The 12,197-nt window shown below is 38.8% G+C and overlaps 1 protein-coding gene across 1 annotated transcript in view; it reads right to left on the bottom strand.

Annotated features, from left to right (window-relative positions):
* Window positions 1-815: 815 nt before the first annotated feature.
* Window positions 816-12,197, bottom strand: part of LOC148100110 (uncharacterized) — a 58,694-nt gene continuing 47,312 nt past the window's right edge. The window contains exons 8-14 of the mRNA XM_087849801.1: window positions 9,042-9,256; window positions 7,600-7,859; window positions 7,132-7,245; window positions 4,441-4,582; window positions 2,820-2,848; window positions 2,252-2,415; window positions 816-918 (exon numbers count right to left, since the gene is read on the bottom strand). Coding sequence (XP_087705927.1) covers window positions 816-918; window positions 2,252-2,415; window positions 2,820-2,848; window positions 4,441-4,582; window positions 7,132-7,245; window positions 7,600-7,859; window positions 9,042-9,256 — 1,027 coding nt within the window. The remainder of the gene's footprint in view (window positions 919-2,251; window positions 2,416-2,819; window positions 2,849-4,440; window positions 4,583-7,131; window positions 7,246-7,599; window positions 7,860-9,041; window positions 9,257-12,197) is intronic.

Raw genomic sequence — 12,197 nt, 5'->3', positions numbered from 1 at the left:
ACACTCAGCCTCGTGAGTCCAGCTGTGAGTCTGTTACTGTGAAATATGGAGCAGCAGATTTGTGCTGATATTAGCCAGGAAAACATTTGTCCCGATTCGTGATTGAGGTGAGAGACAAACGACCACAGGACCAAGTGCGTCAAAACAATGATTTTATTAAACACACGTGTGGAGGAAATACACCGTCACAATCCTCAGCATAAATTCCCCCAAGAAAGCAAAGTTAAAACGTTTTTCATATGTCAGGGTATAACGCCCCCTCTTGCGTCAAGCAAATACATAACATGCATAGGTTACAGTAACCACAGCTCTTCTGCTGACAACCTGTGACACACACTCCAAAAGACATTCTCTCCGTCTCCACGGCAGGTGCTTCCTGTTGATCTTCTTATTCTCGCTTATCTCTGGAACATCAGAAGCACATCCTACAAAAAACTGTTGCTTATGCAGGCACAAAATGCAGTTACAAGCAAAATATGTCTTAACTCTAACCTAGATATGTGTTTGTATAATGTCTGTGTATGCAAGCGAGCTGTCTCGACCTCACTGCACTCTGTCTCACCTCTCACCTCACTAGATAAAGCTTGTAACCTCTTACCAGACAGAAGGCCAACTCTTCTATGAGCACATTATTGCAATATGTGTAATAACATAATGGAAACTATATGTGGAACATATTGAATAAATATTTTAATCAAATGCCACTACTCAAAGCTTAATCAAAAGGATATAAAAGAATAAACGTGATATTAAAATTATATAATTCCCACACTCCTCTTTGGCCTTTGAAGAAGGCCAACATCCTTTCTATTGTCTCACTCCTCGGTCCATTCAGCCACCTCCACCAACAGCATCATAGACCCCGGACCATCTGGCCCCGAATCCATTGCCCTCTCTATCAGTTTCTCCAGCACTCGTCTGGCATAAGGAATGAGACAACAACCTGTAACCAATATTCCTATGAAAGTAACAAGAGAAAACATGGCAGACATAAATACATCCTTCCATTGCCCAAACACAGATGTCACCCAGTTCTCCAGTGCATTGTTGACTCCCGAATGTTCATGCATAGTTTTGGATAAAGAGTCCAGCTGTGAGTCTGTTACTGTGAAATATGGAGCAGCAGATTTGTGCTGATATTAGCCAGGAAAACATTACAGACTGCAAACATTGCCTTCACACAGAGATGATGAGCATCAGTCAGAAACACTAAGTTCAGGAAAATAAAACTTTGGGAAAGAATGAAACTCCCACAGGAGCATTTGAAAACAACTTCACAATCAGAGGAATCAGAAACTGATCAGTTTGGACTTCAGAGACATACATGACTCAGTGTGTCAGTTTAACTTAAAACTTTTTCTGGGTTTGTTTCAAACACTGAAATGCTCCAAATGTCCAGCTATTAAACACAGAAAATCATTTCTTCTAAGACTCTGACACTGTAACTGATATTGTAAGACCTTACAGTATCAGTTATATATAATCTGTGCAGGCCTGCTTTTTTTTTCATTTGCGCGATATCTCTAAAATTAGAATTATCCTGTCTCAGAGTGATGCTAAGGGATGCTGTTCAATACTTCAATACATGTGTGTTTCTTTTCAACCTGTTTAAATGCAGGAATTCAAAAATTATTTCAATAAGGAGAGATCATTAGAAAAAATTAACATGATTTATTGATGTACAGAATTTAGATAAAAGGTTTTGGTGGAGAATGACAGATGCAAAAGGAGATTTAATAAAGTGCCAGGAAAAAAAATGGACTAGACCTGTGATATCACAAACAGCTTGATATCATGGGAAAGTGGAAGTGATATGAAGCTTATATTCACCCGGCAGCACCTAAGAGCAGACAGATGTCAGACCATAGATACTCCTTATTGAACTTCCACATCAGCTTCATTAGATAATTAAACAAAAACTTATCATTATATGATGTTCACAGAAATAAAGATGAAAGAGAGTTTAAAAATCCTATGTAAATAAGTTTTAGTATCAAGTATAAGCCATCACGATGCATTTCGATCACATAGAAAACTGAACCATTGGAAGTCATTTTACCTGCATTTAAGACTCACATCAAATTATTCTCTTCACATTCAATACAAAACAGTTTGGACTGCTTGGCTTCCTCTGCCTCATGCTGTTGTCTGAGTGTAGATGTCTTTTAATTTCTTCACCAGGTCTCTCCTGGGGATCTTCTGTAATATGTTTTCCACCACATGCACAGCTCCATTATTCGTATACACATACACCATCAGATCCACTGCATCGTGCCTATCTGCCTTTGACAGTTTGTCTTCTTGGATGGGATAGATGTTCTTCCACTTCTCAGACTTCAGGTGCCACTTGAAGCTCTTGAATTCATCATCATTTAAATCTTGTAGGATCCTGAGGAGGTGATTCTTCCTGTCTATCTGTTAAAATCAGAACACAGTGTTGCGGAAGAGATTTAATATTGTGTTGCTGCATTCTTTTCAGAGTTCAGTATTACAGCAATATTCATGTAAATGATAAATACATCATTGAAGTTTTATGACATTTTGTCTCAAAATATTTTTCTTGATTATTCATTTTTTATGTTATATTTCTACTTGTATTACTGCTATACAAGGGAGTAGATGTTAAACTGGTGTTATGTTCTGATGATGTAAAAAATACATTAAAACATTGATCACCGCTTTACTCAAATTAATCTGCATTTAAGTGTTACCACAAAAATTCATGCAAACCTCTCTCAGTTTGGTGGTCCTCTGCTTTTTCACATATCGTGAAAAGGTTCAGAGACTCTGACAATACACTTAACTGACAATAGCCTCACCTTTACTGGCACATTCCTCTCTGGAGATCCTTTAAAAAAAAACAAAAGAAGGGAAAAACAATTACGAGACAAGATACATGTTATTTAAAATGATAAATTGTTTACATATATATCCTGAGAACTGAGGGAAAAAAGAATCTTCTGTTTGAACTTTTTTATGTGATTTCCAGCCTCTGTGGATCTAAGTGGAAATGGAAAGCCCAGGATGTCCTCTATTTAGGACTTAGTAGGGTAGCTGAATTAGTCAAAAGATATAGACAAAAAAAAAGTGCATTAGAGAGGACATAAATGAATAGACTGGTTCTCAGGAGAATACACACAAATATATGTGTATACAGTCAAGCCCATAATCATTCATACCCCTGGAAAATTTTGATTTAAAGTTTCTTTCATTCAAGCAGCAAGTTCTCTTTTTGACCGGAAATGACAAAGGTGTGTCCGAAAAGATAATAAGACAAGAGGTACCATTGTGGGGGAAAAAATAGTTTTCAGCTTTTATTTACATCCATCCATCCATCTTTATCCACTTTATCCGGGGCCGGGTCGCGGGGGCAGCAGCCTAAGCAGAGAAGCCCAGACCTCCCTCTTCCCAGCCACCTCCTCCAGCTTATCCGGGGGAACACCAAGGCATTCCCAGGCCAGCCGAGAGATATAATCTCTCCAGCGTGTCCTGGGCCTCCTCCCGGTGGGACATGCCCAGAACACCTCACTCAGGAGGCGTCCAGGAGGCATCCTTGTCAGATGCCCAAACCACCTTAGCTGGCTACTTTCGATGTGGAGGAGCAGCGGCTGTACTCTGAGCCCCTCCCGGATGGCCGAACTTCTCACCCTATCTCTAAGGGAGAGGCCAGCCACCCTTCGGAGGAAGCTCATTTCCGCCGCTTGTATCTGCGATCTCGTTCTTTTATTTACATTTGAGCAAAAAGTGTCATGTCTAAAATTATTCATACCCTCACAAACTTGCACAGTCTCTGGTAAAATCCAAAGTTCTTTACCATTCCAAATGGTCCAAGTTACCCTAATTAATTGAGAATAACTGTGTTAACAAGTTTCAACAGGTGAAAAACAGAAGCTCTCTCCAGGACCTGCCATTGTGCATTATGGCTGCTCACAAGTCAGGAAAGGCCTAAATGTTTTTCAGTTCCAGTGGCTACAGTGCAAAGTATTATTAAATAATATAAGATGTTCTGCACTGTGGAAAATCTCAAAGGACGTGGTCGGAAGCAAAAAATGACAAAGAAGAAGATGTCAGGTCTTCTGTGTTATGGTCAGATGAAACGAAAATTGAATTGTTTGGCCAAAAATATTTCTTCATCTGGGGTTAAAAAAAGGAGAAGCCTTCAACCCAAAGAACACCTTCCCCACTTTTAAATATGGTGGTGGGAATCTAATGGTTTGGGGGTGCTTTTCAGCCAATGGACCAGGGAACCTAATTACAGCAAATGGCACCATGAAAACAAGAGCAATACACGAAGATTCCTAACAACAACATCAGGCAGTCTGCAGAGAAACTTGGCCTTGGGCACCTGTGGAGAAAAGATCGTCTGAAATTATAGGAAGTGTTTGATTGCTATAAAGGCTTTTCTGCTCATATTAAATTGTAGGTGGATGAAGACTTTACCTGGCAGATGAACTTCGTGCTCCCAGACCTGTTTGTCTGTTTGGTCTCGGACTGTTACTGTGAAATCTTTCATGTTTATAGGAAGCCGGATCACGTATGTTGGGAAGTAGTTTGGTCCAAACTCCACAGGAAATCCAGCTCTCTGAAAACCAGAAGCAGAGACTCAGTACCTTTATCCAAAGCAGTTTTATTAGGTAATATAAGAATGATTGTGCTCAGTAATTGTGATTGATTGATTGATTGAGTATGACTGATTGGTATCTATGTTTTTGTTTTTGTTTTTTGTTTTTTAAATTAACTTCTTTCTTTTTTCTTTTCTTTAAGGGTGGATGTCCTGGATTTTAATTTAAAACTTCTTGGGTCCCCCCACATATCTGACATCCTCACTAACCTGGATAGAGCTGATGTCAGGTCCTTCTTACAGAATTACAATACCTACAAGCTTGATTGTGTCATTGTTTTTGCAACACGTTCTCATCCCAAAACGTAACACACAGACACTATGTGGCCAATCGTCAGTATGTTATGCTTTCGGCCACTCAACCCATCTGTATGTTATGTGTTTGGAAACATGAGAACTGTTTGGAATGAATCTGCAGGTTGCGGTTAAGTTTAGGGTTAAGGTTATGGTTAAGGTTAGGGCTGGAATACATGGCTAAACCGGGTGCTACCGCTGGGACCATTATTCCATTGGATTCAATCCACAGACCAGAACATATCATAGGGACGCAAAAGTTACCTTTCCTGTTACTATGAGACGCCTCGGGACGAGACAAATTGTCGGTATGCTACGCGTTGTGTGGCAGTATCCTTTTTGCAATGTATAATGTGGCTTTATTTAAACATGTTAAAATAATTGTGGGAAATATATCATTTTATTTTATGTTGATTCTTTTATATCTTTTTATTAAGCTTTGAGCATTGGCATCTGTTCATCCTGTCATCATAATAAACGTCATCCACATTCTTTACTGGTGTGCAAATCCAGTATTTGGGTCCAATTTTTTCTCGATATCCTAACCACGACTGTCTGACAAAATGACAACAACCATTCCGCAAAGACATGATATGGACCCAGCGGACCCAGAACTACACGAGCGGCAGCAAGTAGCGCTCTTTCTGGCGAGGGAGCTGGGGATTAGACTGTGGCTAATGCCCCGACATGAGCAAGTCTTTGTGAGTTTCTTTAATTCCCAAAATCCCAAATAATATAGTTTGAATTAGACGTAATGATCGTTTGTTCCTGTGAAACCACTTTTTTTTTTTTTTTAAATTTTGCACATTTTAATAGGAAACATAAGCAGGAGCTTCCTTGATTCCCTCCAAAACAAAAAAATATTGGTGTAATGAGCAAATAATACTACTTTTAAACTGCGAAAACTTGGAGGTGGTCAAGAACGCCATTGATTAACCCTTTAAAACCGGTCGGAGCGGGCACGCTCTGTTTTGCGTAACTATTTTTAAATCCCGGTAACTCTGCAACCACGTGAGCTAGCGCAATAATTTTTTTTGCATATGAAACCTGAGGAGTTGTACTTACATCTTATGCCATCAGCTTGTCCTCGGTCACAGTTTCCTTCCACATATAGCTTTGCAAAAACTGCATAAAAAGCACTTGCAGCAACAAAAACATAATATTCCAGAAACACGCTTTGCCGATCCGATCAGCTGTTCATAACACTTCCTACATTGGAATAGACGTCAGCGCGAACTATCGCATGTCCGCCATGACCTGCCCGAAACCGGAAGTGACGTCATTTTCGCGGAAATGTAGTTTTTTATCGTCCCGGCCTCAATGAGCCTATACTGGTGTTTTTAAAAGTTATGTTTGACTTTATGACTTTCTGTGTCGTTTCTGGGATGCTTAGGACTCATATTGCACTGCTGGAAATAGTTTATTTTGATGCATATGCTGCTTTTTTGCAAATTTGCACTATAATATTTATTTTCGTTTTTCCTGCAGTGTATAAAAATTGGTGTATTTCAAAAATAAAACTATGAAGGCACTCAAAATAAATTTCCTGTGGTGGGAAACTATTTTGTGCAACTTTTTTGTATTTACAGTTTTGAGGGATAAGCCTCTTAAATTTCTCTAACTAGAAATATATGTTAAAAAAACAAAAACGATTTTCAATTTTTTTGTAGTTTATTGCACTTTTTTGCAATTTATGTAATCACTATGCACTTAATTCATACATATTATTAAAATCTAGGCTGTAATGGTTGTATTGATGTATAGCAACTTGAAATGCTCCCAAAAATGGCTCCACAGCATGTAAAAATATAATATAAGCTCTGGCGGCCTTGGTTCTATGGTAGGTCTTAAAGGGTTAATTCACTAAATGTTTCAAGTGTCACCCAATTTCCTTCGGAGTCAAACTTCAGGATGAATAAAATTTTATTGAATTTAATTGAATTTGTGAATTTTGTAGATTAAGGTGGCACAATGGGTTGCAATTTTGCTTTGTCTGATAATTTTAAGGCTATAATCTAAAATTGTACATTGTGTTAAGAAATGTGTTATTAATTGTATGCTTGGATTTATGTGGTTAATGTTAAGACAAACAAAGTCATTAAATGCTTGATTTTAGAGCTTGGTTCTCTATACATAGAGATGGTTACTACACTTTTCATGTTGTACTACTAAATTATCAATATCTGTTTGGTCTTTTTTCCATTTGGAAAACTTACCTTGGGTTGGATTGTTTCATCTGTTTGTAAGTGAACAGTGTAAGTCTGCTCTTTGATGAGTTTACAGTCGGAAGCCACTGTGATTTTGTAAGAATCTGGATGCTGTGCTTCCACCTTAAGAAACATGACAGCATTTTATTTAGAAGTTTCATTCCCAATAGACTCTGAGACATCAGCTCAATCTCTTATTGCTGACCCACAGATGTTGCCGTCACATGATGAAAATAAAGCACGCTACTTTTCACAATGGCGATACTAAAACAAGAGCAAAATATTTGAATGATGTAAGCCTGATATATACACAAAGCCATCTATTGATTCATACACATCCATAAATATACATACTTTATACATACACAACATTTCATGAGCTTCTCGAAGAAAAAAAAATACTATACTGAGTACTGTACTGAGCTTCTGTTAGCACTAAGGAAAAAGATGAAGCTGTAATACTGCATATGTCTTTACCTCATGCACTGGGATGTTGCTTGGCAGGAGAAACACATCAAGGTACTTTTCCAACTCTACTTTTCTGAGGAACAATAAAACTTGGGCCCTAACTGGTGTGTTATTCCAAAACCTCTTTACGAAATCCCACAAAAGGCCCAAGGCAGAACAGTGGGGAAGTTCCACAATCACATGAGTATCTGTGATCTTCAGCGGCTCAAGAATGTACACTCCATCATCAGAGAAGTGGATGACAGACAGTAAACTGTCAGAAAGTAGAGCTGTGAAAACCAAGACAGTTTTTGTCACTCAAATGTTGTTAATTGTCTTTCTTAATTTCTGATTCTAGGACTTTAGAACTTTCAAGAAAATAAGTGAACAGTAATTGATGTTACTCCATTGTACTAAAAATACAAATGCATTAGTTTTACTTTACAGAATATAGAGAGTTACAAATTCATTTTGTTATCCGTCTAATAATGAAAATCCACTGAGCCCACAGGTGTAGCTCCCAGTTTGACCCTTGCACTATGTTCTATTACGTGTCTTCTCCTTCCCCCTACTGGCCTATCTGCATGTTGCTATATAGCTTATGTTTTTTGCTCTTGTATTAGAATTTCTTTCATTTATGTGTTGATGTATTCTCTTAGTAACAGCGCTTTTATGTCACCTGGTTTACCATGTCTGGTTCACACAGTTGCACAGACTGTGGGGGCCTGGTTATTGTATCTCGGGAAATGGGGGCATTCACACAGAAAGCCTGGCACCAGTGTTGGGGAGGAAAGCACAGGTGGTGAAGTTTTTAACTCTTTCTTTGGGGGAGACCAAAGGAGTAAACAACAGCTGTGTAATGCCTTTTATTTTGTAGAAGGTATTTAATAACTGTACAGTACTCTCTGTTTATAGTAACCATTGTCCTTAATGTAAATATGTAAGAAAAATTGTGTATGTTTCTGTTCCGTGTCCTGTGTACTGTTTGTTTGTATATTTGTCTTTTTGGCTGCTGTTACAACCAAATTTCCCCTTGTGGGACAATTAAAGGATTATTCTATTCTATTCTATTCTATTCTAAACCCGGGACTACGCTGGGATTGGGAGAGACTCTGCTGGTCAGTGTCCTGTTATGGCCGGTCTCTCTCACTCAAGCTTGGATTCTATTAAAAGATGCTAGCTACTGCTAATAGTTGTATGCAGACTTTATTAAATGAAAATTTCCATAATACTCTCGTCACTAAGAAGTTTTTGATCTGGACAGAAGAGCTGATCACTAAAAAGCTGCTTCTCTCTCCTCAATCATCATACAGCTGCTGCAGAAGTTTCTGTTTATGACTTCTAGTCTGTTCCCAACTAAGAAAACGGAACAGTCTGAAGAAGACGCAAATACCACAAGATATTGGGACAGAAGCTTTTTTTTCAGATTGTGTAACACACTCTGCAGCCTGCAGAATTTGTAATTTGCTCACCTTCCACTGTTTCGCAGTGTGGGAAGTGGAGCTGATGAACTGCATCCTTACAGCCCTTGATGTCAAACAGTGGCCCTGCAGCTGTCTTGCCATATGGTTGAAGGATACTCTGATCCCACTGGATAATCCTGTACAGAAGCTCTGCCTTCTGGCTCACATCAAACACCAGTCCTGTCAGAGAACACTGGAACAGACCTGAACCAGGACACTTAAATCTGTGGGACAAAGAAAAGAAGAGAGAAATAGAAACAGTGAAGTAAAATAAAGTCTAGATAGCTGCAGATTCTTATGCACATGAGATAGAGAGAGAGAATATGACAGAGAGAATAATGGTTTAAAATGTAAAAATACTCTCTCATCCCTGTGGGTGGGCTTTATGCTTTAAGCTCAGGTCCTGTACCAGAGGCCTGGGAGCTTGAGTATCCTGCACTTTTACTGGTCCTAGCACTGCCCTCTTCCAGACAGGGATCTTAGATGAAGTTTCTGGGACCTGCTGGAGCAACTAGCTGGCGGGTGTTCTCGAGCTCTTCTCCGAGCCCTTGGTACTTCTGTAGTTTTGTGTCTTCACTCTTCCTGATGTTCGTCATTCGGCATCACTACATCTATGTCCGGTTGGTTAGCCATCACCATTTTTGTAACGACTTAAGCGACCACTGTGTTGTTGCTGCTATTAGAAATACTAAAGTGGCCAAGTCACAACATCGTATTATTTTTAAAAGAACTCTTGAACATTTTAATGAACAAGCATTTTATCATGATTTGTCAAACTATGACTGGAAGAAAATAGGATTGATCCCCTGATGTAGAATTAGCGTGGGCATTCTTTAGGGATGGGTTTATGCAAATTGTGAATAAACATGCTCCATTTAGAAGAAATAGGATAAAAGGTCGTGAAAACCCTTGGTTCTCCCCAGAGCTGGCAGATATCATTCATGAGCGCAACCTGGCTTGGACCAAAGCGAGGAAAACAGGCTACCCTAGTGATTGGCTTCTTTTCAGACAACTAAGAAACAAATGTACTTCCTCTATTAAGAAAGCTAAAACAGAATATCATCTGTCTGTCACCACTGAGAACCTAAATAATCCACAGAAGTTCTGGAAAATCATTAAGTCTCTTTCAGTGAGTAAAAGCTCCCACGCTCTACCCACCTATGTTTTTAAGGATTCTGTTCCTGTTTATGATAGGAAGGAGATTATGAATTGCTTTAACAAGCACTTTATATCTTCTGGCTCTTTGTTTGACTCTCTGAACCCAGTCTCTGTAAAATCTGGCACAAACCTTCTGGTGTACACTGGTCAGCCGTTTAACTTTGTTCCTTTCTCTGTGCAGGAGGTCTGTAAAGCTCTTAAACTGTTAGATTCTAGAAAATCTCCAGGGCCAGACTTACTAGATCCTTACTTCTTGAAACTGGCAGCTGATTTTCTGGCAGAGCCTCTCACAACACTTTTCAACCTCACACTGGATACAAATAAAATTCCCTCAGTATGGAAATCAGCTTTTGTTATTCCACTATTAAAAGGGGGCGACCCAGCAGTGTTAACTAATTACAGACCAATATCTAATCTATCTGTGCTGGCCAAAGGTCTTGAAGCTCTTGTGTGTGAGCAGTTAAAGGAGTTGTTACACACCAATGCCATTTTATCTGAATATCAATCAGGCTTTAGGAACAATCACAGTACTATCACAGCTGCAATTAGAGTGGTAAATGATATTACTATTGCACTTGATAAAAAACAACACTGTGCATCCCTTTTTATTGATTTGTCAAAAGCATTTAACACTGTTGATCATTGTATTTTAAAACTTAGACTCTTCCAGACAGGACTCTCTGAGAGAGCAGTGGCATGGTTCTCAAACTACCTCAGTAACAGGACTCAGTGCATTAAATCTGACGGTCTATGTTCTGACTTTGTTACAGTGCACAACGGAGTGCCACAGGGTTCTGTATTAGGTCCCCTTCTGTTTATCATTTACGTAAACAATCTTAGTCTACATGTGCCAGATGCAAACTTGCACTTCTATGCTGATGATGCAGTTATTTACAGCTGCAGTTCCACTCTTGTCCAAGCCATTGACTCCTTGCAGAAAGCCTTTTTTGCTGTCCAGCACTCATTACTTCAGCTTAAACTTGTTCTCAACGCAGACAAAACAAAGCTCATGTTGTTTTCTAAATCAAGGAGATGAGCCCAAACAATCCCATCAGTAACCATTCTTGAAGGTAATAAAATAGAGTTGGTTCACACCTATAAATATCTGGGAATCTTAATTGATGACTCGCTTACCTTCAAACCACATGTAGAGAATCTTGTGAAAAACCTGAAGTTAAAACTGAGATTTTATTTTCAAAATAAGTTGTGTTTCTCTTTTAATACAAAGAAGTGGCTTGTTGCCTCAACATTCTTGCCTGTGCTGGATTATGGTGATATTCTATATATGAATGCTTCTGCTCAATGTCTTCGAATGGTTGATTCTGTGTATCATGCTTCTCTGAGGTTCATCACTAACCGTAAATTTCAGACTCACCACTGTGAGTTATACTCTCAGGTAGGATGGCCTGCTTTGGTAAGTCGGAGGAACTCTCATTTATACAGTTTTATATATAAGGCGATACTTGGGTTGCTGCCTTCTTATCTATGTTCCCTGCTTGTAATGAAACATGCTGGTCGGTATTCTCTTTGTCCGCATGGTTACTTGTTGCTTTCTGTTCCATTTGCCCGAACTGAACTCGGTAAAAGAGCTTTTGTCCATTTAGCACCCTCGGCTAGGAACAAACTGCAGAAGGAATGGAAAATGACTGAATTTATTTCATTAAGTGCTTTTAAATCTAAACAACGAATCCTTGAGGCCAAGTCCATAACATGCAACTGTTTCAATTAGATTGATTGTCATTTTAACTGATTTTTATTTATTTATTTATTTATTTTCTTTGAATTTTCTTTAATTTTATTTGTATTCTTTCACTTATTGTTGCATGTGTGTTGTTGCTGCCTGTGTTTGAGTAATTTCTGTAACTGTGAGACACCTGCTGCTGCCTATCTTGGCCAGGTCTCCCCTGAAAAAGAGGTTTTTAATCTCAATTGGATTTTCCTGCTTAAATAAAGGTTAATAAATAAATAAATAAATTTTGTCCGTCTGTATCTGGAAGACCCGTCCGC

This window comes from Neolamprologus brichardi, chromosome 13 (genome assembly GCF_056152115.1).
Source record: "Neolamprologus brichardi isolate AB-2024 chromosome 13, ASM5615211v1, whole genome shotgun sequence".
NCBI classification, from domain to species: Eukaryota; Metazoa; Chordata; class Actinopteri; order Cichliformes; family Cichlidae; genus Neolamprologus; species Neolamprologus brichardi.
Note: the sequence above shows the minus strand (reverse complement) of the source record. Positions and strands in the feature narration are given on the sequence as shown.